The sequence below is a fragment of the Leucopleurus acutus genome (genome assembly GCF_964270905.1).
Source record: "Leucopleurus acutus genome assembly, chromosome: 19".
NCBI classification, from domain to species: domain Eukaryota; kingdom Metazoa; phylum Chordata; class Mammalia; order Artiodactyla; family Delphinidae; genus Leucopleurus; species Leucopleurus acutus.
Genome location: NC_139161.1, coordinates 17,590,067 through 17,618,040, shown reverse-complemented (window position 1 = coordinate 17,618,040; position 27,974 = coordinate 17,590,067). Strand labels below are relative to the sequence as shown.

Here is a 27,974-nt window from a genome sequence, read left to right as displayed (position 1 = left end):
TTCTTTTTCAGGCGACGATTGCCTTGAACTGGAGAGTTCAATGGCTGAGAGTAGGCTCCGGGCTCCGGACCTAGGTGGGTAACAGGTCAAACCTAGGGATGCGAGGTCACAGTTGCAACTCCCGCCCCAGAGTCTCTTGGGAAGAAAAGGCCGAGAAATGTTAGTTCTCTTAAGGTTTTCTAATTACTTTGTGTGGCGGAGGGGGAGTGGGGGAGTGGAGTATGTGTTGAGGGATGTCATGGATCACTTAGGAATTCATGATAAAGGTCAAACAAGAGCTTTCAGTCAGATATTATGAATAAGATTAGAAGACTTGCTAATTATTAACTTATAAAACCCGTATCCATGGTTATTTTGACCATAAAATTCTTAAAGTTATCGATAAACGGCCCCACCCAATTAGATAAGTATTCTAGCATGTAGTCACTTCCCTAGGTACTGCCTTCTCTCCTCTTAGCATCATCTAGTTTGAGTCCTGGATTGTTACAGATATGCCATTTGTTTGTTGCCTTTCAAACAGTGATACACCTCACTGAATTATTTACTCTCCCTTCCCATGTCTGTTGCTTTCTTCTGGATCTATTTCTCCTTTTGCTGATGAACTTTCTCCAAGAGTGTTTTCAAAAGGGGGCTTTATGTGATAAACTTTCTGAGGCTTGTATGCCTGAGAACATGTTTATTTCACCCTTGTGTTAAAATTCTTGAGTCAAAGTTTTTTTCCTTCAGCACATTGAAAAATGACGGTGGTTTCTTCTTGCAAAAAGCAGGTGCTGTTGAAAATTGATGTCAATCTGGTTCTTGTTACTTAGTTTGTGACCTGCTTTTCTCTGTAGAAGATTTTAGATTATCCTCTTTATATTTGTTCTTAAAATTCACTATACCATAACCATGTGTGACTTTTGGAGGGTTTTAGTTTTCATAAAAATAAAATTATGAGAAATGAAAACAAAAATTACAGTTTTATGCTTACACAGTTTATTTTTTTTAATTTATTTATTATTAATTTTTGGTTGCGTTGGGTCTTTGTTGCTGCGTGCAGGCTTTCTCTAGTTGGGGCGAGCGGGGGCTACCCTTCATTGCGGTGCGAGGGCTTCTCATTGCAGTGGCTTCTCTTGTTGCGGAGCACAGGCACTAGGTGCACAGGCTTTAGTAGTTGTGGCTCGCAGGCTCAGTAGTTGTGACTCGCGGGCTCTGGAGTGCAGGCTCAATAGTTGTGGCACACGGGCTTAGTTGCTCCGCAGCATGTGGAATCTTCCCGGACCAGGGCTTGAACCCATGTCCCCTGCATTGGCAGGCGGATTCTTAAGCACTGCACCACCAGGGAAGTCCCTATGCTTGCACAGTTTAAAAGGCCAAGGTATGTCTCACACACACACACACATACACACACAAACACACAAGAGTGGGAGTTGCTCCTCCTTTCGTAACTCCTGATTCCCACTTCCTAGGGTACAACCATTTATGCTCTTTTAGCTATTTCTTCTAGTATTTACCTTCTTATTTCTAAATAGCGTGCTCATACTGCTTTTGTTGTTTTCAATTTTAAATTATATCTATTGACTTTCTGATATAGAGGATAAAGAGATTTTTCTGGCCCCCTCTCCTCTACATCACACATAAACACATACACATTTCCCTCCTCTCCTCCCATTCCCCCAATATATATGTAGTAGTTTTTGTTGTCATTTTTGTATTTACATGATGATGATATTAGCTGAGCCATATAGCAAACCGAAGTAAGCTTTGTTTTCTGTGTGTGGATCACGAATTCATGTCTAAATATAAACCAAATATAAACCAAAAATATAAACCTTCTCTCAATACTTTCAAGCTCATCAGAGAATCAGTTTCTTCTTTGTGGGGGACATACCTCCTGAGACCATTTGTCTTAGTACCACAGTCTGGTCCAGCTGTGCACTAGGCCTGTTGCACTGATTCCATCCTAGGATCTCCCTTCATCATTCTGTGGAATTCCCTTTGCCGCTTTCCTCTGTAGGGTTCCCTGTGTTCTAAATTCCATATTTTCCTCTCTTTGTTTACATCCTCATTTTGGACGAGTACATCTTCTAGTATAGCTTCCTGAGAAAGGGTATGTGACAAGTAAATTTTTTGAGACCTTGTAGGTATGACAATTCTTTATGCCACATAAAGAGTTCTAGGTTGGAAATAGTTTTCTCTGAGTTTTGAAGACACATTTCATCTTTTAGCTTCCACTGTAATGTGGCCAAGTCTGATGTTACCAGTATTTCCACCCTCCTCCTGAACACTGACTGCAAGGGCCTAGACCCCATGTGCTCTGAACCACCCCTACCCCATCTAGCATGATTGCTGTCTAGCAACAATACTGTTGTTATTATTGTCTCTCCTTTTTACTTCCGAATTAGTCATCATTATGATTGTTTTACACAGTCAGTGATTGTTTAGATTTATACATATTTTTACCAGTTTGGGGACATTTCAGTCCTTCCTTCTAGGTTCAGTTTCCTTCTTTCCAAAGTATACCTTTTAGAAGTCCTTTAGTAATAATTGGTTGATGATAAACTGTTTGGGCTTTTGTTTAAAATGTGTTTAGTTTACCCTCATTCTTTATTTAATCAGATGTAAAATTCAAAGTTGACGTTTATTTTCCCCCAGCATTGTAAATACTTATTTTAATAAAATTAAAGTATTTAATAATTTAAATACTTATTTTATAGTCTGTCTGATCATTCTGTTTGAAGCTCTTGGGGATCCAATCTTGCTGTCTTTAATTTCTGCTGATTCTTATCCATGATGGTTTGTTTTCTTTGTGTGTTTTTTAATGTTGGAGTGTGAGCTGATGTTTGATGATGGTTTTTTTGTGGTTTTTTTTTTGCGGTACGCGGGCCTCTCACTGTTGTGGTCTCTCCCATTGCGGAGCACAGGCTCCGGACGCGCAGGCTCAGCGGCCATGGCTCACGGGCCCAGCCGCTCCGTGGCATGTGGGATCTTCCTGGACCGGGGCACGAACCCGTGTCCTCTGCATCGGCAGGCAGACTCTCAACCACTGTGCCACCAGGGAAGCCCCATTCCCTTTTTTTTAATTAAAAAAATTTTTTATTGAGGTACGATTGACATACAACATTCCTTTTTATTGTTGAATATTATTCTGTTGTGTGGATTACCACATTTTATCCATTCAACAGTTGATGGACATGAGTTTCCACTTTCTGGCTGTTATGAATAATACTGCTCTAGACATTTGTTTCCAGGTTATCATGTGGACATATATTTTTTTCCATGAGTGTACACCTAAGAGTCATATTGCTCGGTCATGTGGTAACTCTCTGTGTAACCTTTTGAGGAACTGACAGACTTTTCCAATTGGCTGCACCATTTTACATTCCCACCAGCAAAGAATGAGGGTTCCAGTTTCTCTATGTTCTCACCAACACTTGTTATTATCTGTCTTTTTTTGTTAAAGCCATCCTAGTGGGTATAAAGTGGTATCTCTCTGTGGTTTCAATTTGCATTTTCCTAATGGCTAATGACTTTGTGCATCTTTTCATGTGCTTATTGGCCATTTGTATATCTTTGGAGAAATGTCTGTTCATTGCCCATTTTTAAATTGGATTTTTTTTTTAATATTTGAGGGTTTTTTTAACTATTATATTTTTTACGTCCATTGTCTCCACTTCTTTTCTTTACCTGCTGTTCCTATTTTATGTTTCTAGTATGCTCCTTGCCGTCTCGAGGATATTTATTATGCTTTAAAATTCTTTTTCCTGTCTGGTCCATTACTTATGAGAGAAAGACAGCCTATACCAGAGAAAGCATCTTTTATAGTACTTGCTTTCTTCAGTTGCCTCATATTTTCTTAGAAGCTAATGTTCTCTTGAGACTGTTAGCCACTCTGATTGGTAATGTGCTCCTGGAAGAAGATGCAAAAGCTTAGGTTCTCATGTTATGCCCCGCCTTTGAGTTTAGGGTTTGGGGGTTGGATAGAAGAGGAAAACCACCCCAAGGTGGGGAGCCCCTGGTTCCAGTGTGGGCTCAGTCACCCCCCGCCTTTGCAGCAGCATTCTGAGCCCCCCAGTCCACACACGTTGCTTTGTTACTCATTTGCAAGAACTGTTCCCTTGAGTTGTAATTACCAAACTAACCAAATGGATGGGGCAAGGGAGGGAGGCTCATTCGTGCCATCTTGACCTCTTGTTAACTGTTTCTCTTTCTCACACACACACACACACGCATATTCACCCCAGGGTAGGCTCCACCACTGCCCTGATGTTACCCTACTGTGTCTGGTTGGTGCTGGGCTGCTTATCTGGCACTGGCAGTGACCCACTGAGCACAACTAGAAGGCATTCTCCAGTCTCACCCTCCTGCGAGTCCTGGCATTCTGCGCTAGGCTTGCTGTTCACCCAGCCCCCCGTTTCTGACTCTGGCATCCATCTAATTCCCTCTTCAGTGGCTTCCCTAGGATTAGGTCCTGTGGAGAAAGTCACAGGCCTTGTGTGAAAGTCAAAAGGGCTTATTCTGAGAAAGCCTTCTATACAAATATTGAATCCTTATGTTGTATCACCTGGAACTAATATAATGTTGTATGTCAGTTATACCTCAATAAAAAGAAAAAGAGGGACTTCCCTGGTGGCACAGTGGTTAAGAACCTGCCTGCCAGTGCAGGGGACACAGGTTCGAGCCCTGGTCTGGGAAGATCCCACATGCCGTGGAGCAAATAAGCCCGTGCGCCACAACTACAGAGCCTGTGCTCTAGAGCCCGCGAACCACAACTACTGAAGCCCGCGTGCCTAGAGCCCGTGCTTCGCAAAAAGAGAGGCCACCGCAGTGAAGAGTAGCCCCGCTCGCCACAGCTAGAGAAAACCCCCGCGCAGCAACAAAGACCCAATGCAGCCATAAATTAATTAATTATTTATTTATTTTTTTAAAAAGAAAGCCTTCTGGAGAAGGTGGCCTTGGGGAGGGAACCAAAATGACTACAGTTATAATAATTCCCCTGGCTGACATTCAGCGCATACTCCTGGTATGGCTGTATCAGATGTTTCTGGCCAGTCTCCATTCTGAATGGTTGGTGCCTGTTTTGAATAACTCCTCAGTGAGGGTGGGTGTTTATCATTATCACTATTTCAGAAGTGAGGAAATAGGGTTTCATAGACACTAAGTGAGATTATTGTGACTTACCCAGGGTTACACAGCTAGTAAGAGGGTGAGGCAGGACTCAGAACAAAGGCCTTCTCTGTAAAATGCCAAGCTGACTTTCCAGTATTTCCTGTCTCTATATACCTAGGACTTTCAGGAAAAGGGTGGTTTATGGGACCAGAAGGTAAGTGCTTGAGGGTCAGGTGCCAGCTGAGGATGGGAGAGCAGGATCTGGTTTAAGCATTATGGGAATGATAATGATGTGTAAGTCAGAGGACTCTTCCCAAAATAGTTCCCAGTCTACTGGGGAGATCAGAGGTGGACCTGAAGGAGTGAGTAAACAAGAATATGAAGCTGAAAATACTAAGAGGACAGACAATCAGTAATGTGGAACTCAGAGAAAGAAAAACAGTATCTCATCAGGGCAAGCAGGGTTTAACTGAGGGGGTCCAATCAAAAGTCTATCTGGCTGGTAGATAGGAAAAATTCAGGAATTCATGGAGTCGAAGAGTTTTAGAAGATTTTAAAAAATACCAGGTCCATGGGACTTCCCTGGTGGTCCAGTGGCTAAGACTCTGCGCTCCCAATGCAGGGCGCTCGGGTTCGATCCCTGGCCAGGGAACTAGATCCCGCATGCCTCGACTAAAAGATCCCGCACACGGCAATGAAGATCCCGCGTGCCGCAACTAAGACCCAGCGCAGCCAAATAAATAAATAAATATTTTTAAACAATAAAATCAGGTCCAAACCCCTCATTTAAAGTCCAGCAGTTTTGCTAACTATATCTTGGTATCAGCTATTCTGGGTCAATTTTTTGAAGTATGTGTCATGCTCTTTCAATATGTTAGTTTCAAATATGCATTTTTATTTCAGGAAAGTTTTTAGAGTTTTTAGTATTCTGGGTGTTTTTGTTTGTTTTAGTTTTTGTCTTCAGAGACTCTGATTATCTGTATATTAGAACTTCTGTGCTTATCTTCAGTATTTGCCACTTTCTCTTGAATCCTTTTTATCTCTTCAAATGTTAACATTTTGTTGTGAAAGTTTTCAAACCTGCAACAAAGTCGAAAGTAACAGTGAGCACAGACACACCACTTAGATTTTACCATTGACATTTTATTTGTTTTGTGTGTGTGTGTGTGTTTTGGGTTTTTGTTTGTTTTGTTTTGTTGTTTTTTTGGCCGCACCACGCGGGTTTGGGGATCTTAGTTCCCTGACCAGGGAATGAACCTGGGCCCTGGCAGTGAAAGCACCGAGTCCTAACCACTGGGAATTCCCTATGACTGACATTTTAATACATTTGTTTTATCACCTATCTATCCATCTTATTTTGATACACTTCAAGTAATTTGTAGACATTATAATAATTCAGCATGCATTTCATTGACCAGAATTCCATATTTGTTTGTAGTTTTTTTCCTTTTAATGTAAAATATGTATACAATGAAATGCACAATTCTCAAAGGTATGTTCATTGAGGTGGGGTTTTTTTTAGCTTTATTGAGTTATAATTTACATACTGTAAAATTCATTTGTTGCAAATGTACACTTGCAATGCTTTTTAGGTAATTTACAGAGTTGTGCAATTAACACAACAATCTAATTGCAGAATATTTCCATCACCCCAGAAAGAACCTCATGCCAGTTTGCAAACACTCCTCATCTCCACCCCCAGCCCTAAGCAGCCACTAGTCTAATTTCTGTCTCTCTATATTTTCCTTTTCTGAACATTTCATAAAAATGTAATTTACAGTATGTGGTCTTTTGTGTCAGGCTTTTCTCACTCAGCATATTTCTGAGGTTCAGAACTGTAGCCTGTTGCTGTAGCCTGTGTCCACAGTTCATTTGTTTTTATTGCCAAATAATATTCCATCGTATGGATAGACCACATTTTGCTTACCATTTTATTTACATTTGAATTGTTTCCACTTTGGGGCCAAAATGAATAATGCTGCTGTGAACATTCTTGCACAAGTTTTATTTGGAAGTATGTTTTCATTTCTCCTGGGGGTATGCCTAGGAGTGGAATTGCTGGGTTTCATGTTAACTCTATACTTAACCTTTTGAGAAACTGCCACACTGTTTTCTAAAGTGGCTGCACCATTTTACATTCCCACCATCCATGTATGAGGGTTGGGTTTCTCCGCATCTGGGCTTCCCGAGGACAGGAACACAAGTCTCACGTCCACCTTGGTGGACGGGTGCCCGAGGCCTGGCCAGGTGCCATGCAGGGGCTGTTTGCGAGGGCTGATTGACCTGCAGGACTCTCTCTTACCTCAGGCTTCTCACTTTGCTCGCCTTTGTTGTTGTTTTCTAGGGGCTCAGCTAGGAGTTTCCAGTTGTCTGGGAAAATGCCTGAAGAGCTCACCGGATGCTGGGAGGCAGCCCTTTTCTGGAAAGTCCTTTTACTTGGATCTGCCCGCTGGCAAGAACCTACAGTTTTTGACGGGGGCCATCCAGCGGCTGGGCGGGGTATGTAACCTGCTTCTCTCCTGTGGTACCATGTGCCTTTGCGCGTTGTAGGGCAGGAGCTGGAGAGGGATTATATCTGTGACCTCCAGGTATTTTCAGGGGTATCACTACATTTTCCAAAGCAATTTAAGTATAAACCATTTTTTAAAAATAAAGTTAAATTTGTTCCCTAATTGGAAAAGTAATATCTGTTCATTCTAGAGACTTTGGAGAACATGGAACTGTTCAAGTAACAACCATCATTGTGATACATTTATTTTCTTGTGGATTCTTTTCTTCTTTCCCCTCCCCTCCCCTCCCCTCCCCTTCCCCTTTCTCTCTCTCTCTCGTGGCTTTATTGAGATATAATTCACATACCATACAATTCACCCATTTAAAATATACAGTTCAATGGTTCTTAGTATATTCACAGAGATGTGCAAACTGTGTGATTACACAGTCAATTCTAGAACATTTTCATCAGCCCCCCCCAAAAAAAGACCCATACTTATCATCAGTCACTCCCCATTTCCCTCAACACTCCCAACCCTGTATAACCACTCATCTACTTTATTTTATTTAATGCTTATTTTCTGTGTAGCTATGATCATGAATACATTTTTGATTACCAACTTTTTGCCCATAACCTTAAAGCATTAGCACTTTCCTATCATTCGTACCCCTCAGGGACATTCTTTGTAATGAGTATATAATATGCTTTTGAGTAGATTATTAATTTATTTAACAGTTAACGTATGGGCATTTAGATTATTTCTAAATTTTAGCTCTTATAAATAGTACTGTGGTGAACAACTTTGGGGTAAAGGCATTTGCTGTATCTGAGTCCATTACAATATTTTCTAGAGCACATCATACAGTACTTTTAGTAAGGGGTTGACAGGGGTATTTCTGTGTTTAGAAAATAGGATGGTAACACTTGGCCCAAAAGAGGCAGGTAACTGGGGAAATTGCATGAATAGGATCAGAATGCAGAGGCTCTTTGCCATCAAACGAATGGAAACTCAGGGATCTAGAAACTCAGCAATGGGGATGGACAGAATGAGGATTATACACCCAAACCAGCCCAAAATTACATGTTGAACTCTCAGTCTGTTCTTTCATTTAGCCTTTGCTGTGTAAAAAACCACCCCAGAACTTGGGCTTAAAACAATTTATTGTTTCTCACTGTTCTGTGTACTGGCTGAGTGCTTTCTCTGCTGGTTTCATAAGGGCTCACACCTGCAGCTGCGTTCGGCTGCAGGGTCAGCTGGGCTGGAAGGACCCAAGATGACCTCACCCACACAGCTGGCTGTGGGTGCTGGCTGCCTCTATGGGACTTCTCATACATTGTATGAGAAGTGTCTTACATATGTCATATGTATACACACCATCATATGTACATACAGTGAGCTAGACCAGCTAATCTACGAGGTGGTCTTAGGGCAGCTTTCCCAGAAGATGAAGGGAGAAGCTATAAGGTCTCTTGAGGCCTAGGCTGTAGAACTCACACGTATTACTTTCATCACATTCTGTTGGTCAAAAGGAGTCCAATTCAAGGGAGTGGACAAATGGGTTCCATCTCCTGATGGGAGGAGCAGCAAAGTCAAAGGAGTGGGTTTGTTGGGATGGGAGGAACGTGTGGCCCTGAAATCATCTATCTTTTTGCCATATTACAGAAGATAGGCACACTCCTTCTAGCCATAGCTTTAAAGATTTTTTAAAATTGTGATAAAATGTATATGACATAAAATATGCCTTTTTAACCATTTATAAATTCATTCTTTTAAGTTCATTGGCATTAATTACATTCATCCTGTTGTATAACCATCACTATCTGTTTCCAAAACTTTTTTCACCCCAAACAGAAACTCTGTAACCTTTAAGCGGTAACTTCCCATTTCACCTCCCCCTAGCCCCCGTAATGCGAATCTACATTATGTTTCTGAATTTGCCCATTCTAGATACCTCATATCAGTGGAATCACTGATGTTTGTCCTTTTGTGTCTGGCTTACTACGCTTTAGCATAAAGTTTTCAAGGTTCACCCATGTTGTAGAATAGATCAGAGCTTCACTTCTTTCTCATGGCTGAATAATGCTCCATTGTATGGATAGACCACATTTTGCTTATCTATTCATCCATGGATGGACACTCGGGTTGTTTCTGCTTTTTAGCTATTATGAATAATGCTGCAGTGAACATTGGTGAACAAGCATCCATTCGAGTCCCTGTTTTCAATTCTGTTGGGTGTGTACCTCGGAGCGGAATTGCCAGGTCATGTGGTAATCCATGTTTAGCTTTTTGAGGAACCTAAACTTTTTTTTTTAAACCTAAGTGTCAGGTTTCTCATCCAGTCACACTTCAGAGAGATCATCCATCCTTACTTGCACAGGTGTGCTGGAGCTGGCAGCTGCTGGCTCACGGGAACCAATTGTTACCATCTCTTTCCAGTTCCACATTCACTGATGTCATCTGGCTAGCTCGAAATCAGCCACAGTAGTGTTTTACCCCACAGAAATCGGCAGATGCTACAAAGCGGGTTTTTTCACCCGGAGAGCTGGTCATTAAGCATTTGCCAGCTGACTACTGCTTATTTCCGTCTTGTCTTCTTCCCACAGACATGAGTTTTGTCATTGCGTTTCCGGCACTGTGTTGGGTTCTTGGGATGCAGGATGAGTCAGACCCTCTCAGTGCTGTGACGGGCTCACAGGTAGGATGAGCAGATATTTAGGCAGCTGAGTCGTAGCCAAAACCCATTTTTGTTTCAGGCTTTTGGTAGGGTGGTCAAGATTACCGATGCAGCGTGTGGATGTCCCAGTGTATCTTCACAGCAAAATCATGGCTTAGCCAAGTTCTAATCTTCTCCGATCACTTCAGTGTGCTCTCACTCCATGCAGACTCAAACTAGTCAAATACTCAGAGCCTCCGGGCTTCTGCTGCTGGGTCAGGAGGAGCTGCAGTTCTGGAGACAAGAACCTGTGTCATATCCTGTTGTATTTCAGGATGATGTCTTCTTGGGGGCCTGGCACTGAACTGCATTTGGTCTATTTAAAGACATTGATTCTAGAACTTCTGGCAGCCAAGATTTCCTTCCCCTACCTCTCGATATTGATGATTCTACTTCGGCCTTTTGGGTTTTAGCCACCTCTGTGATCTGGTTTCAGGTAATTGAGGGGTTTCTGAGCAAAGAAGTAAGTTACATCGTGTCCAGCCGCAGGGAGGCGAAGGCCGAGAGCAGCGGGACAAGTCACAGAGGCTGCTCCAGCCCCAGCGAGGTCACAGTGGAAACACTGTCCGTAGCCAACCCAAAAGGCAGCCGTGCCAGCCCCGCACAGAAAGCTGTGGACTCGGTAAGAACCTCATGGGGAAGGAAGTAGGCCTCGGTGAGCCCGCTTCGGCAGTTTCTGGTTTTAGTTTCATCTGGTTTATTTTAATCTCATATTTGAATCCAGGGGTTGAAACTGTCTTATCATAGCTCTGGATCCACACGCCTCAGCAACATGCTATCCCCACGCCCTCCCTTCTGTGATACACGTTCACTTTTTCTGGGACTTCAGAGTCTGAGGTTCAGAAGCAGTAGGAGCGTCCTCTGTAAACCAGAGAGGGCTTGTTGGATTGGCCGAAGCTTGTCTGCTGGGGAGTGCGGGCTCTTCAAGAGAGGTCTCAGGACATTTGTAACGCTTGATCTTGGGTGAATTCAGAATGCCCTTCACCAGGCTCCAAGCTGCCTGGGCTGCAGCTCCCTGTGGGTGACCTGAACTTGAGTGTGGCTTTACCTTTACCTCTGAAAGGTGCTCCGGGCTCTCACTTCTGCCACTCCTCAGCTGTCACTGCTCCCAGCTTTCCGAGGGATGTGACTCCCAGACGTCCTTGCCAGCCCCCGTGGAAACATCTGTTTGTGCACAGGTGGTCTCCACAGCTGCGCCCATTGCTCTTCTCTTCCGCCAGGTGCCTCTGAGCAGAGGGAGGGAGCTCCTGCAGAAGGCCATCAGGAACCAGGTGAGCTAGGGGGACGGGCTGGAGGCCGGTGTCTCTGGCACAGGGACGGAGTCAGCCTTGCCTCTGGAGGTTCTTCTGAAGCACTAACACAAAAGGCACACCCGGGCAGACGTGTAGAACTGTCGAGATTTTCTCCTTACAAACGAGGAAGTGGGGCTCAGAGAAGCTAAGTAATCTGCCCAAAGTCACCCAGGGTGGAGGTGGTAGAGCCAGGATTTGACTCCATGATCTTTCCAACTCCAGGGCCTCCCAAGAGAACTCGGGAGAAACGCTGTGGCATGTGTCAGACTTTGTACGGCTTTCACAAGTAGCTGTTTATCCTTTTTGTGAGAATCCAGGGCCATTACAGTGAAATGGCAGGAGGAGGAGTTCAGGTGCCATCAGTGGGCGCCTTGGCTGTGGCTGTGACGCGGGAGGGTGGTGTCGCCGGACTCGGGCAGCCAGCGTAGTTTCCTGCTCGATGATGGTGACTGTTTATTGTGTCCTTCTGGTCCCAAGGTGGCCGGAGCAGAGCCTATAGGCAGATCAGCAGTCCGTGCCCTCCCGATGTGGCCAGCCTGTGCGGAGGAGAGGCTCTTCCCGGGGGTTGGGATCAACTGTCCAGGCCCTGTGCTCTCGCCCCTGTCCGCCCCGCCCCACACAACAACCCCGCACATGGATGACCCGGGGCTCCCAGAAGCCAGGCCAGCCTGTCCCCTGGTGGTCAGGCCTTGGGGGGTCTCATGCTCCTGCCTGACTTGGCTTGTCTTTCCAGGGCAGCGGCGGCGGAGGCGGTGGCGGGCGCGGCAGTAGCCTCCTGAGCAACGCTCGCTCCTGGGGGGTGCGGATTCTCCACGTGGATGGTACCCTTCCTGCCCGGGGCCTGCGGAGGGGAGGGTTGCCGACTTTGTCTGGGAACCTCGGCTGTGATAGGGACCAGAGCCGTGTACTAGTTGAAGCCAGATGTACTCAGTTACTTACTGTGCTGCTCTGCTACGATGGGGGGGTGGTGGCGTGGGGAGCAGCACCAGCAGTAGCAGAGCGCGGGCGCTGGGGAGGCTGCTTTGTTTAACCCACGCACAGCCCTCCTCAGCTGCTGTGACGATCCTGTTTTATAAATAAGAAACAAATCCTAATATCCATGACCCCTTATCAGGTATTTCCGCTGTGCTAGGAATCGCCTAATTTAATCCTCACCACAGTCTTCTGCCCATTGTACAGATGAGGAAATTGAGCCTCAGAGAATGGATTAAGTAAATTATCCATAGTCTCACCAGGAGTGAATAGTGTGGCTCACATTCCCACCCATTTTGGCTCAACTAAATTTCATGTTCTTTCTTTCCTCTAGGGTTGCCTCACACTATAACCACCTGTTTACAGGTTATAATAAATTTACATGAGAATAGCTGTCTTGAATCTGCAGCCAGCCCTCACACCCAGCTGCACTTTGCTTCTGGGGTTTTTTCTCTGATCCATTGAAGGGGGATGGTCCAGATCCAGCCCTAGATCTGTGGTCGGTGGCGGGGTACGGGTGGTAGGGAACTGTGCTGGGGAAGATCCTGGTCTGGGATGCTGGGGGGTTCCATTCGCCGCTGGAAAACCAGCCATTTCTGACTTGATCTAATTTCCTGCCTTCCGTGTATTAGAGAAGCTGCAGCATGTGTAGCCCCTGCTGGGTCTGCCACCTAAGGGTGCATCTGAGTAACTGCCATGGCTTGGTCTCCCCCACAGAAGCCACTCTTCAGTAGAACCTTAAAGCTCTTTATGGGTCATAAGGCACCTCCTGTTCAAGAGTTGTATTCAGTGCTCCAAAGGAGCGTGAAGCCAGCTTAGGTACTTTTCCAGGGGTAGAGGACCCAGCCCTCTCTTTTATTATCAGCAGGTGCAGAGATGACACGTAGCCAGAAGGTGGCAGGCAAGGCTGGTGTGATCCAGCAAGCCAGGCCGGGTGAGAAGTTTAGTCCCCCAGCCCCAAGATGGGGCTGTGCTGGGGAAATGAGGAGAGGAAGCCTTCGGCTGCAGCCCTCTGTTTCCTCCACAGAAATGATGATGCATGTGCAGCAGCTGTCTCTTGATGCGCCATGTGTGAAGAAGCAAGGGCCAAAGAAGCCAGAGGTAGGTCATTCCCCTGAACTGAAGGGCAACAGTAAAGTCTGTGACAACGCTGGTAAACCCAGGACCCACTCCAGCCACCTCCTTCTGGCCTTGACCGAGAGGAGCTCGGCCTCTCGGTCAGCTCATCCCTGGTGCTCACAGCCCTGCGTTGCCCTGTCTTCTCTCCTCCCTGTGCTACCTGCGCATCCCCCATGCTACACTGAGGCATTCGTTGCAGCCTGGGCTGTGGACTGCCTGCGGGTAGTCCTGGCCTGGATAAAACATAAACACTCGTGGCCTGCTGGCCAGCCTGCCCTTCCGAGGATGGCTCTTGGCCCAGGAATGAGCCTACAGATTGCACGGGTGGCGGCAGTGGGGTGATGGTGTTGGAAGTAGCTGCCGTATTCCAAATTCTTGTTTGGCTTTTCCTTCCTTTGCTGGAGTTAGAAATTGATGTGTATCACATCAGGAGAGCCGGGCTGATTTAAAGCCACGGGGTATTCACCCAGCCTGAATCCGAGGAAAAATTAAGCCCTACAGGTCCATCCAGGGCCTGATACCCAGGAGCAGAACCACATCCAAACCAGACGGCGCGCTCAGCCTCGACACCCCTCGCCCCAGCCCCTCTGGTTTGGGCATCTTTAGGGTCTTGCTGCCGCTGCTAAGTAGATTTACATTGCTCGCATTTGGGAAAAGTATACAATGAAAGTCTCGTTCCCCTCCAACTCCTGCTCCCCAGCCGCCAAGCTCCCTCCCTGAGGTCCACAATGTGAACAGTTTCTCAAATGTCCTTCCAGGACTCCAAGCATCTACAAGCAGATACATCAAAATTCCCCCCCTTTACGCGAATACATAGTAGTTTTACTTTGTTCGCTTAATAATCTCTTTTGTAGTTACTTGGGACCCTTTCGGAGCAAGTTCTGGGTGCAATCTGCTGATAGGTGAGGGCAGGTGGAAGGCTTCTTCGGGCTGTGTTTGCCCCGGCAGTGTGGCCTGAAGGAGAATCTGGAACCTCCTCGGGCCCAGAGGCGCACGCAGTCATGGAGCCGTTGGATCTCTCATCCTATCCGCACCCTCCCAACTCTTTAACTGATTTTTTAAAATTTGTTCCATTTGGTTTTTAATATTAGCTTTGTTTGACCTTCGCCTAAAAGTTGGTTTGTTGTTTTTTTTGTTTGTTTGTTTTATTTATTTATTTTTGGCTGCATGGGCCTTCGTTGCTGCATGCGGGCTTTCTCTAGTTACAACAAGTGGGGGCTACTCTTTGTGGTGGTGCACAGGCTTCTCATCGCAGTGGCTTCTCTCATTGTGGAGCACGGGCTCTAGGCGCACGGGCTTCAGTAGTTGTGGCACATGGGCTCGGTAGTTGTGACTTGCGGGCTCTAGAGCACAAGCTCAGTAGTTGTGGCGCACGGGCTCAGTAGTTGTGGCTCGCGGGCTCTAGAGCACAGGCTCAGTAGTTGTGGCGCACGGGCTTAGCTGCTCCTCAGCATGTGGGATCTTCCCGGACCAGGACTCAAACCTGTGTCCCCTGCATCGGCAGGCGGATTCCTAACCACTGTGCAACCACAGAAGTCCCCTAAAAGTTGGTTTTGACAAACACAGTCAGGGTATGTGAGATAGGGCACCGTAAGCAAGAGGCGTTGTCTTCACCCTTTTCCTATCAGCTGCCCTGAAATGGCAGCCATGCCTAGAAAATACAGGCTGCCGTTAGCAAGCACCTACTCTGCGTCAGGTCTGTTACCTGCTGGAATTTCATCTGTGCCACATCCAAAGAGTTAAGTGGGAACTCTGCACATCGGCCCCCTAGCCCTTGCTCTTTGCTCTGCCCTGCATTCCCTGTACAAAGTCAGCTGCCGTTGAGATTCACGCACAGAGTTCACCACACTTCAAGTCCCTGGGGAGGTGGAAGGAGCCGTGGTGCTGAGGTCTGCTCCAGCTCACAGTCCAGCCGTGGGCAGGAAGCTAAGTGGGGCAGACTGGTGGCAACTCGGCTCACTGGGCCCAGTTCCTCGACCCCCCCCCCTCTGCCGGCTGCCTCACATCCTTAACCTATTTTCCCTTTCCATTTAGGGAACATGTCCAGCAGAGTCAAGAACACGGAAAGGTCAGTGTGATAGCTCCTCCTCATTTAATTGCCATCCCTCCCTCCCTAAATGCTTCCCCACGACTCCCTCTGTGGCAGCATCTGCTCACTTTTCTGCGGCAGGAAGCAAGTCCAGGTTGTATGGCCCCATCGTGTTTCCAGGGCCTGAGCTTCGGAGTGGAGAGTGGTGGGTGAGAGAGGCCTCCATGAGCGAGTCCCGGGCTGCTGGGCCGGGCCTTCTCTTTAGAGCCAAGACCTCAGGCGGTCGCTCTGGCTCCTGCATCCTCTGGCTGTTCCTGGTCACTGATCGCAGTTCAGCATCCTTTTCCTTCTGATTCAGGAGCAGTTTGGGGTGGGCAGTTTGACAGCTGCCTACCACTTGCAGAAATGCCAGACTCCCTGAAACTGACAGACAGGCAGAATGGTAGGCCGGCTCCCCTTGGACAGCAGGAGAGTTTCTCCCCCTGGATGTTCCTCCCAGAGATGCTCTTTAAGTGGCATTTATTCGTGCACAAACAGGAGCTAAGAAAAGTCACTTGGCACCTCTCACGTGTGAAATCCAAGGAAATCTGTAGGGGACTTGATTTTAATCACTGGCTCAGTTAATTAGAAAGACGAGAAGTCGCCCCAAAAAGTAATTAATGGGATCTGCTGCTACGCAAGGAGAAAGGCTGCTTCTGTTTGGGCACTGGTGGCCTGGAGCGGGTCTGGGAGCTGAGAGGGGCCAGCCTCTTTGGGGATTTGGTTCTGCCCAGGCTTCCAGTGCCTTGGCTTCCCCTTTGACAGGACTTCTGGTCATTGTGGGAGCGTGGAAGTGGTTTATAATGCCTAAGAGAGTCTGTAAACTGTGCAGATAGGCAGCTAGTAGGGGATGAATCTCTGGATTAATTGACTCCAAATCTGTCTTCTCAGCACCCCTTTGCCCTGTTTTTTCAGGAACCAGATTTCACTTTTGATATTTTCTTCCTGTCCTTCTGCCAGGACCTCGAAACACTCTTTCGCTCCCTTCCTCACTGTTCCTTCCCTAAAAAAAACCCAGGATTCTCATGGAGAATTCTGTCTAGGAGCTGTTCTCAGGCCCCTTGGTAAAGGTCTGGGAAGGAGCTGAGGCTTTTAGCAGAAACCAACCAGGGCTGGGTTTCTCCCACGCAGCCAAGTTTCTGATGGTCGCGGTTGACAGCCTCCAGCACCCACGCCCAGCAGGCTGAGGGCGGGCACACCTAGGACCCCGGGCACCCTGCAGCCTCTCCCCGCAAGAGTTGCTGCCTCTCTCCCAGGTAGAGACTGGAGGAAGTAAGAGTGGGTGCCTCGCTCTGCAAATGGAAAGGCGCACCTCGGGGCGGCGAGCGTTCCAGCTCCGAGAGCCCTTGAGGCTTTGGCAGAGCCTCACCTCCCTGCGCATTTCCTGCGTGTGGAGCTCAGGCCCCACACCGGAGCAGACAGATGGCTAACGGGCACACTCTTCCTTCCAGTGGCCAGACTGAAGGCACCGTTCCTCAAAGTCGAAGATGAGAGCAGGTGAGTGGGCCACCAGACGCGATGGAGGAGAGGTACTCGGGGGCCCCAAGCTGCCATGGGGACATGGAGCCCCTCAGCCCGGCACTTTTGTCTTCCCCGGAAGTCCCTTTGTCCCCTCTGTCATGGAAAAGTCTCACCCGGTGCCTCTCAGGCGGCACCGTGCCCAGCCGGCACTCCTCTTGGTCGTAAGTCAGAGGTTAATGATCCTGTGTGTGAATTCCCTCCTTTTAATGCTCTGCTTTTGTGAGTCCATGGTGTCCCACCCAGGCTCAGTTTTGCTCCTCGTTTCCCCCCCACATGTACACTGACACTTAATACCGAATCGTTGCTGGTATTAGTGCTAGTACAGTCTTGGATGAAGTGAAGACCTCTGGGGTGATATTGGGGTTCCCTTGTCAGACCACCTTGTACTTGATGAAGCCTTTCTGTCTGGCTGTGTAAAACCCTTTCCTGGTACATGTTATCTCGTGACAGCCCTGGGTAAAACTGGCATGAGGAGAGTCCATTCTCTTCCCAGTGGGGAAACAGGTCAGAGAAATTAAGGGACATGAACACGGCCACTTTCCTAATGAATCTTAGCCCAAAGCTAGAATCCACATCCAGCCGGGCGCCCTCTCCACTCTGCCCTGTCTGCCCCCACGAGGGCCCCTTCTTACCTAGAGCAGGAAGGTCACATTGATGATAACCTGATGAGCTGTTAGCCACCTGGGTTACCACTGACTCTTCTGTAGAAACTAGATCAGGAGTCTGTGAGAATCTAGAATTAACCCAAAAAGTTTTTTTAAAAGAGAAAAAGCCCACATGTACCCGGCGGCAACTCCTGCACCAGAATTCTCTGTGTCCCTCAGCTCAGGTGGGCCAGCTAGAGACCCAGGCCCAGGAGCCTGGCCTGCCTGCCCGCCCTCCAGATGGCACCGGCACACAGTACAGAGCTGGCTCTGGCAGCTCGAAAGCCAGTAGAAAGAACACAGGGATGGAAGGAGGCCCCCTCGGCTGCTGTGCCAGTGGGCCAGGAGGCACGTCCTTCACACTCAGCCCCTTCACAACCAGCTAAGTCAAGTAGTCATGACTCCAACGCAGTGGCTGAGACACCGCCAGGGCCTCAGTATCTCTGCACACGGCATGCACAGGCTGTGTCACTGGTAACCGGAGCAGGGTACATGGGTTTGTGTGCCCCTGGCATCGTAGGCAAGACCCAAGTGTAGCTGAGCTTTCTCACGATCCTTTTTTACGTGTGGTTCTAAAGCAGGCGGTCTTCAAAGCCCAGCATAGCCACACCAAACTCAACTTTCCAGGCTCCTAAGCAGGAACAAAGAAACATGGAGGAGGCGAAAGGCGGGTACCAGGGCTGTGAAGGGCGCCTCCGTCTCCTTCAGGGTCCAAGAAGACTTTTTTTTTTGGCTGTGCCGCACGGCTTGCGGGATCTTAGTTCCCCGACCAGGGTTTGAACCCGAGCCCCCTGCAGTGGAAGCGCCGTCTTAACCACTGGACCACCAGGGAAGTCCCCAAGAAGACTCATTTGTTAATTCACTTCTGAGGCCACGGGGCTCTTACTGTGCCACCCAGCAACCCAGGGCCTGCTCTCCTCTGGAGCACCGGCCACTGCAACCCAACACCGTGTGCCCAGGGTTTGCTGAGTATCCACAGATCGCCAGATCTGGCTCTGAAAGTCTCCTGAACGTGAGCAACTTGAAGCAAGCCCCCCAAATCACTCAGTATAGGTCTGACTACCCAGAACCTTCACTGTGCCTCTCTTCCTTCCAGAGCACCACCCCTCAGATAGCACAAAGGACCAGCCCAGAGCAGAGATGTTCCTCTTCATGGAACAGGAAGATCACTGCTCTGGGTTAAGCATCCTTGCATTTAGATTCTGCCAGGCTAGAGTCCTCAGAGGTCACGTGAAGATCGAGAAACAAAATGGAAAGATGGGAGGAACTAGATCAGGATTTGGGAGACGTGGCCTCCCATCTGGACCTGGCCACTTACAGGTCGTGAGCCCTTGGGCAAGTCACAGAACCTTTTGGGCTTTGTTTCCTCTTGTGTAAAACAGGGTAACACCGTTGTCCCGCTCAGCTCAGAGGTTACAGGATTCAGGGGAGGCAGTAAGTGTAAACAGTCTTGGAAAGTAGACAGGAAGAGTGTTAATTTAAAATATTAATCTAACCTAGTAAGGCAGATGAGAGCATTGTTCTAGAATTTAAAAGTTGGGCAGGTGAGAGTGGAATTCTCGGGAGTTGGGCCAGCCCCCCTTCCTCACCCTTTCCACTTCCCCACTGTAGTCAAAGTGGAAGTTTTCTGTGTTTCAGGAAGTTTCGTCCTTTCCACCATCAGTTTAAATCCTTTCCCGAAATTTCTTTTCTGGGACCCAAAGACGCAAGTCCCTTTGAGGCCCCGACGACTCCGGGCATCTCGCAGCATACCAGGTGGGTCCTTCTGGTTCCTGAGTACCAAGAGCTGGTTCCAGGCCAAAGTCCTCCCCGTTGGGCCTGCTGGTCAGGTTTGGGAATGGCCATGTGTTAGCTCCTTAGGCGAGGTCTATTCCGGGAACTTAGCCCAGAGAAGAGAGACGCCAGGAGTGTTCATCCATTTTATTTGGTGCTTTCCATCCATACTGAAGAATTTGACTTGTGTCCAGAGGGCAAGAGGCTGTTTTCTGAAACTCGAATTATAGACCACCTTGATCAGAGTCCCCTGGGGTCCCTTTAAAAATATAGGGTCCTGGACTCCACACTCATAGAATCACAGTCTCTGGTGATAGAGCCCCCAAACCTGCATGTTCGTGGGCTCCCCATGTGATTTCAGTGCACATCAAAGTTCGAGGCCTTTTGGGCTAAACATGGGGGCAGGGGATCTGGGGGACCTGCCACACCATGTGGTCCAGAGTGGCTTGTATGCTGGTCGGTATTCCTACTCTGCAGATGGGTGAGAGTTTGAACCTTCACTGACCAAATCACAGAAGGAAGGTGGTTCGGGTGATGGCCTGGACACCTTCTCAGCCCCTTTCTAACTTGTGGGCTGCAGGGTTAGTTTACAGACCAGGAGAATAGAAGGCAGATGTTCAGCCCGAGGGTCCCCAGGGCCAAGGAGGACCTGTGGCTTCCACCAGCAGAAAAGGGCCACGTGATCAGGAAACAGTGCTAATGGTAAGAAAAACAGAAAGGGAATGTGGCAGTAGATGGAAAGCAGAGGAAGGCAAGAACAGGCTGGGGTGAAGTCCAGGTGCCCCTCATCCCTTTCCCAGAAGGTGCAAGGGACAGCAGAGAGGAAGTCATGAGGCTGCCCGGGCTGGGCCTGGGCGGGGTGCTCGGCCTGGGATGGCCTGGGGATGGCAGAGGAGCCGACAGGTTGCAAAGGGAAGACAGTGAAGCAGTGAAGCTTTGGTGACCAGATGTGAGGAACAGAGAGGGGGTAGCCCAGCGTTTTGGGGGTGTGCATAGAAAATCTGTGGGAGGAAATGTTAAATTTTTTTTTAATTTTAAAATTGTTGTATTTTGGTTCAAAATTCAAGAGTTACAAAGGGTTTAAAGTGAAAAACCTGTATTCTACACCCATCCCCCAGTCTCCAGACTGTGAGTCTCTCTCCAGAGAGAGTTTATGGACAGAAGTACATTGCGTATCCTTTGTTCCCTCTTCTCACAATATTCTTCCCTGTGCTGGATCTTGCTTTTCCACTTAATATATCTTAGATTAATTTCTATTAGTACCTAAAAAGCATCTTCATTCTCTTTAATGGCTGCAGGGTATCCCATGGTATGGATTTACCGTATTTTATTTAACAGACACGTAGATGATTTCCAGTCTTTGGCTGTCATAAACAGTGCTGCAGTGAGTAGTCTTGTTCAGAGTAAATTTGTGACTGTTCAAGTATATTTGCAGGATAAATTCCTAAAAGTGGAAATGCCAGGTCAAAGGGTGCTTACATTTGTAATTTTGAGAAATGCGGCCAAATTGCTTTTCATGGAGGTGATGCCAGGGTACGCTGTCACCCGCACTGGACCAGGGCCCATTTCCCCATCCCCTTGGCTAATACTGTGAGCTGTCAGACCTGTTGACTTCGGTCAATCTTATGGATTAAAAACCGTATCTCAGTGAAATTGTAATTGTAATTTTTTTTCTTTTTATGAATGAGCTTAAGTGTGTTTTCCTGTGTTTGATCATTTGAATTTCTTTTTGTGTAAACCTTTTTCATATCCTTTGCCCACTTTTCTGTTCAGTTATTGATCACTTACTGATTTGTAAGGAGCCCTTTGTGTTTCAGGGAAATGAGCCCTTTGCTATGTTATTAGTTATAAATGTCCTCCCCAGTTTATGGTTTGTGTTTTAACTTTGTTTATGTTTTCTGCCATGCATATATTTTAAAAAATTGCATGTAGTTGAATTTTTCAGCTTTTTTCTGTTTCCTGGGTTTTGTGTCATACTTAGAAAGTCCTTAGGGGAATATTTTGGACCCGTTGAGTTTGCTGGGACAGCCAAACACCAATGCCCTACAGGCTGTTAAAAATGCAGGACTGACTACAAATAATAAATGCTGGAGAGGGTGTGGAGGGAAGGGAACCCTCCTGCACTGTTGGTGGGAATGTAAAGTGGCGCAGCCACTATGGAAAACAGTATGGAGTTTCCTTAAAAAACTAAAAATAGAGCTTTAGTTTTGATGCCATATGATCCATCAGTCCCAAGACATGGAAGCAACCTAAATGGCCATGGACAGATGAATGGCTAAAGAAGATGTGTGTACACACACACACACACACACACACACACACACACACAGCGGAATACTGCTCAGCCATAAAAGACACTGAAATAATGCCATTTGCAGCAACATAGGTGGACCTAGAGATTATCATACAAGTGAAGTAAATCAGGTAGAGAAAGACAAATACCATATGACAGCACTTACATGTTGAGTCTAAACAATAATACAAATGAATTTATTTACAAAATAGAAACAGACTCACAGACATAGAAAACAAACTTATGGTTACCAAAGGGGAAAGGGGGTGGAGGAGGGATAATTTAGGAGTTTGGGATTAACAGATACAAACTACTGTATATAAAATAGATAAACAAGAAGGTCCTACTGTATAGCACAGGCAACTATATTCACTATCCTATAATAAACCATAATGGAAAAGGGTATGAAAAAGAAAAAATACACACACATATATATATAAACTGAATCACTTTGCTATATAGCAGAAACTAACACAACATTGCAAATGAACTATACTTCAATTAAAAAAAAAATACAGAACTGAAATTCAGAGGAGAGGTCGGGTTCAAGAAAGATGTGAAAGTCCTCAGTGAAGGTGCAGCTGTGCGGGTCAAATGAACACGGGTTTGGGTGCGTGCGCAGAGCTGGAATGTCCTCAGGGATTCTTGCTGCCACTTATCAGCCGTCCTCACCTGTGGTTTGAGATGTGTGGGCAGGGACGGGACAGAGCTAAGAAAGGGTACTCACAGGGAGGCCTCGCCTTCCTTGCTGCCTCTCCTGAGGCCAAGTGTAGGCAGGCCAGCCTGTGCCTGCCCGGCTCTGGCCATTTTGGTCCATCCCTGCCCTGGTCTGGGCTCCAGGCCCCGGAGCAGCAGTTCCTGCTCTGAGGGCCCCAGCAGTGACCGCTTTCCCCCACCCTGTCCCCTCGCCAGAGAAGCCAGGGACCAGGAGCCAAGCCGGCGATCGGCCGCCTGCACGGTGCCCAGGAGGAAGAAGGGGTACTGCGAGTGCTGCCAAGAGGCCTTCGAGGAGCTGCGCGGGGTGAGCTCCTTCCCCACCACACACAGCAGCTCCCAGCCTGTCCTGAGGCCGCCTGCCCCGCCCGGTCTCTCCCGCCTGCTCCGCTTGTCTCCCGCCCTGGTCTGGTCTAATGCCCCTGCCTCCTCTCACCCTGGGCAGCATCTTCAGAGCCCCCAGCACCGGGGCTTTGCCCTGGAAGCCCGACCGTACACCGAAGTGGATCGGATCATCGCCCAGCTGGGCCACAGCTTTGCGGACATCCCCTTCCAGGCCAGCCTCCCCGGGTGAGCGCCGCCGTGCCGCCCTGCTGCGGGTGGCGGGCACGACCACCTGAGGTGGGAAGGACCCTCAGGTTGGCGGCAGCAGGGACCAGGCTATGGCGTCCCTTCCCTTTCTTACTCCTTCCTTCCCTTTCTTTCCCGCCATCTCCTGTCCTGTTGGTTTCGGGGGGGTTGGGGTGGGGGAAGACCTCCATTTGTGGCTTCAGCTGATCAGATCAGGATGGGCCCTGATCAGAGTGTGGCTCCCTTTTTAACGCCCGGGCATCGCCACAGTTGGGGGCACAGGAGGAGCAGTTCAGCTGCTGTTTCCCGCCATGTGCCTGGTCATGGGCCTTTCTGGCCTTCTAGAAGTGGGGAGGGGGATTCCTGGGTCCTTCCCAGGTGGGTGAAGAGGAGGATCTTGCTGCTTCTCTAGACGTTTACCCCCAGAAAGGATTGCAGGGGATTCAGCAGAATCCCAGGGCCCTCTGAGCCCCAGCTTCCCTCTGCTGCCCACCAAGGAGCTGTGGCTTCACCTCCCACCCCAAGTCTCCACCCCGGGCAGCCTCCCTGGGCTCAGGTTGGACAGCCAGGACCTGTGCTGCTTTCTCTAGCCACCAAAGGGCACAGCCTCCTGTGTGAAGTTAATAAATGGAGCAGCCTCTAACCTGTTCCTCTGGCCAGCCCCGAGCACGGGCCGCAGAGCCAAGAACGGGCCTCTCACAGGGACCCAGAATGGCCAGCTGTCTTCAGCACAACCAGAACACAGAAGGCCCCCACTCTGCCCTCGGCCCCAGCCTCAGCCCGGGAGGACCCCAGCTTGCCACCTGCTCTGGAGTTGAACGCTATGGCCCGCTGGGTGCTTTTATCCCCACAGGCAGCCAGGCTCCTTGGCTTCCGATTGTGACCCTCTGTGTCCTGAGACTCCGCCTCCCAGCCAGCCGTCCTATCTCAGGGCAGCATCTCCCAGGAGGAAGGAAGACGATCACCAGGCCCCAGGTGCCTCAGAGCAAGATGGGACAGTGGGCGGCAGGAAAGCACCAGCTGAACCTGTGGAGGCTGGCAAGATACCTGGACCAATAGCAAGCCACCAGGAGCCGGGAGGGTCGGCTGATGTCTCTGTGGACCCCCGAGAGACACCAGTGTCCAGGAGCCCTGCTTACCAGTGCCTGCTGACCAGCTCTGGATTTGCTGAACTCTCCTCTGGCTCAGACCTGGCACTTGTTGGCCACAAGCGGAAGGTTCAGTTCCCCAGTGGCAATGCCGAGAAGAAGCCAGGGGTGTCCTGGCCACAGGCCTCATTCTTCGTCCCGAGAGCCCCCAGCCCCTGTGGCACCAGGACAGCCAGTGGCAAGCATCTTCCCTCCCTTCCCCTTCCAGGCCATGAGCCCAGGCCTCTGGCCTCCCTCCAGCCCGTGTGCCACCAGCAGACCTGCCTCTCCCTCCTGGGCCCCTTTCCCGGGCAGCCCACAGACAGGCCAGCAGAGTTCTGGGCCACACAGGCCCCCTGGCCTGGGGGAGGATGGCCCCCAGGATCTAAGGATTCTGAGTGCGCAGCCTCTGGCCCTGTCTCCCAGCAGGCTGAGCAGCTCCCCGGCGGCCCCGCAGCTCCAGGCCAGCTGCCAGCCCACCTGCACTCAGCTGCGGGCACACAGACCCCAGGAGGACCTGCAGAGAGCCAGGCTACCTCTCTGCCCCCGCCCCTTCCAGCCAGCCGGGGGGCCAGCCTCTCCCGATGGTCCTGGACCCCCCAGCCTCTCCCTGTCTCCCAGTCCCAACCCCAGCCCAGTGCCAACAGAGAACTACTCCTGTGAGTCCCCCCAGGCACGCAGCTCTGGGGCCAGACAGCTCCCAACTCAGGGCAAGTTCCACCTCTGCCGAGTGCTGCACACCCAGCCCGGGCTGACCGGGCACACGGGGAGGAGCTGCGCCAGGGGCCTGGCCCTTGAAGTCCACGTGAACAGCTGTGGCCATGGCCAAGCTCTGTGGGGTTGACGGGGCCAGTCCTCCCACCCGCCAGGTCTTCAGGTGGGACCAAGAGGGTCTGGGCTGGGGGCTGCCCTCTCCCCTTCCTCCAGCCATGGCTTGTGCAGCCACGGCCAGCTGCCCAGGCCAGGAGGCAGAGGCAAGGTCGGCATAGGGAGAGCCCACGGAGAAGCTAGAGCGGCAGGCGCCGTGGCCTGGCTTACGTCCCTCTGCAGGTACTTGCTCTGCAGAGCCAAGAGGGTTAGTTGTCGGTGTTCACCACCCCCCCCCCCCAGCCTCCTTTCCCACAAGCACGTGGCTCTTCTGCTTTCTGAGATGCCTGTGTGTTGTCCCCTCCCCCATCCCCCCACGCTGGTGCACACAGATCCTCAGGAACATATGAAGCAGAGGAGGGGCTCGGCTGTGCCACTTCCAGAGCTCCTCCCTGCTGCACTTAGTGGGGGCCCGGCACTGACCTCTCCCCTGAGCCCCTTCTGGGGACCCCTCTCAGCTCTTCCCTGCCGCTCAGCTCTGGCTGCCCACCCAGAGTTCAGTTCCAGTGTCAGTGGCTCACCTGCCAACTTCTGCAATCACCCTCCTCCCTCCCTCCTTCCCCAAGGACCTCCCCCCATTTCTTTCAGCCAAGCCATTAATCTGGAGACAGATGAGTTTGCTATCGATTCTTTGGCCACTTTTTTTTTTTTTTTTACATTTTGTACTGTGGTTCTTCTCACCCTTCTCTGCCTCTGTGTGTTTCTCTCTTTAAATGTGGAGCTACCAGAAGGCTGGTGCTATTCTGTATCTCATTTTGGAGGAAGAAAGGGGGGCCTACCTGCAGGTGAGGACCTGAGTTGTTAGTTTGGAAATAGAGCAACTATGTGTGCAACGCTCATAGAGGTCATGTTTGTCCTTTTTATGCCATCCTGTTAAATTTCACAATCTTGGTCCAGGAGATGTAAAATAAATTTGTTAATAACAAATAGCAAAGATAGGGGGGCTGGAGTGTGTGTGTCGGGCCTTGATCTCCCCTCCAGGGACCTGAGCAGTCTGACAGCCCAGCAGATACAGACAGAACAACTGGTAAAAAGGACGGCTGCCTCCTGCAAGTGGGAGAGCATGTGTGGGTGCCACCGCCCTCCTGAGGGCTGCAGGGAGGTGGGGCCGTGCCTGTCCAGTCTGCTCAGGTCACTCACTGGCCCTGCTGCCCACTGAGTGGTCGCCTGCCGAGGGCATGCTCGCCGCCCACTCCCAGAGAAACTCCTTCACCCTAATGAGCGTTCTGCTCCAGGCCCTCTCCCCTTCCCTGGGGCCCAGACAGTAGCTTCCTTCTGAGCTCCCTGATGGGTGCATCCCTTTCCTTTTGTGACACATGGGCATGCCTTGTCCCCCACTGCCTTTCCCATGACTCTGCCACTCTGGGTGGGGAGCTCCCCTGCCCCTTTCTGAGACCTCTGATAGCCTCACATGCTACTCCAAAACCGATGCACCAGGTCCTAATACCCTCATCACCATCTGCCCAGGACCTCACATCCAACTGTGTGGAATTCCCCTCCCATTTCAACAATTTCATGTGACCTTGGACATCACATCTCTGCCAGGTCAAGCCCCAAGGTAACATCTCTCCACAGCCATGTCTCTGTTCTGGCCTCCAGGATATAAGTTGAGAGGAACCCAGGACGTCTGAGGTCCGAGCCAGGACAGGTAGGTGCTGCTTGACCTTGATCTATAAGTGAGGGGGCTTGTTTGAGATGATTTCAAGGGTCCTTTCTCCGATAATAAAATACCATAACCTCCTAGGAATCCCTGCGTCCCTCCTGTCCTGCTGCCGCCACAGAGGGACTCTGGTCCGAGCCTGGATCCCCTGCCCACTTCGTCATACGTCTCTCCTGTTTCCTCCGCCAGCCCCAGGGCCCTCCTGTGCACTCTCCCTGCTGACAGTGCTCCCCTTAACCTACCCTGCCTCCCTGTCCTCTCCGCCCCCTCCATCTCGGACCCTGTCCAGCCAGACCATCGCGGGCAATGCCCCGTGTCCTCACTCTTGGGCCCTGACCTAGAATGACCCTCCAAAACAGCCGGAATGCCCACTCTTCAAGGCACAGCTTCCATATTTTCCACGACCCCTGTAGCCTTCAGGCCACGCAGGCCTGAGTTTAAATCCAGATCCTGCCACTTTGTGACCTTGGGCAAACTCCTGAAAGTCAGTTTTCTTAATCTGAAAAATGGAAGTAATTGTCATTGCCACATCACCAGGAAGTAAGAATTAAATCTTACGTCAGCGAGGTGCTTGGCACGTTGTAAACACTCCGCAACTAACTTATTATTACATCCTCCCACCAACACACACACCTGCGAGGCCTGCCTTCTAGACATTTCACCAGAGATGAATTTCACTCCTCTCCCACCTCATGATGGCTCTCTGACCCATAGCCCCGTCTCCAGTGTAAATTTGTGGATGAAGCTGCTATGGGGCTCTGTGAGACACCCCATCCCTGGGCACCCTACTTTCCAACAGCCGGTTCCCCAGAACTCCAGGAGGATCCCTTGCATGGGACAGGAGGGGCAGTGGGGTGGGCGTACTGTTGGCCCCCCAGGGGCACGACTGCATTTGTGCACTGTGAACCTCTCAAAGGGTGGGTGTCCCCAGGATTCTGGCACCCTAGGCACCTCCAACTCCTCCCTGAGGCGAGGCCTCAGAGCTTTAGAGATTAAAGGAGGGGGCCACCCAGACAACCAAGAGGGAGGAGCTGAGGCTTCCCTCGGAAGGATATTCGGAC

General features: G+C 49.5%; 1 protein-coding gene across 1 annotated transcript; it reads left to right on the top strand.

The window, feature by feature from the left end:
* Positions 1–40: 40 nt before the first annotated feature.
* On the top strand, positions 41–25,049 carry DBF4B (DBF4B-CDC7 kinase regulatory subunit; the record flags this gene model as incomplete). Its single annotated transcript, XM_082860789.1, has 12 exons — positions 41–74; positions 7,433–7,587; positions 10,730–10,915; positions 11,514–11,564; positions 12,319–12,406; positions 13,585–13,658; positions 15,711–15,744; positions 17,196–17,241; positions 19,533–19,664; positions 22,888–22,996; positions 23,135–23,259; positions 24,113–25,049. 12 exons carry the CDS (start codon positions 41–43, stop codon positions 25,047–25,049), a joined length of 1,971 nt encoding a protein of 656 aa, XP_082716915.1.
* Positions 25,050–27,974: the final 2,925 nt, after the last annotated feature.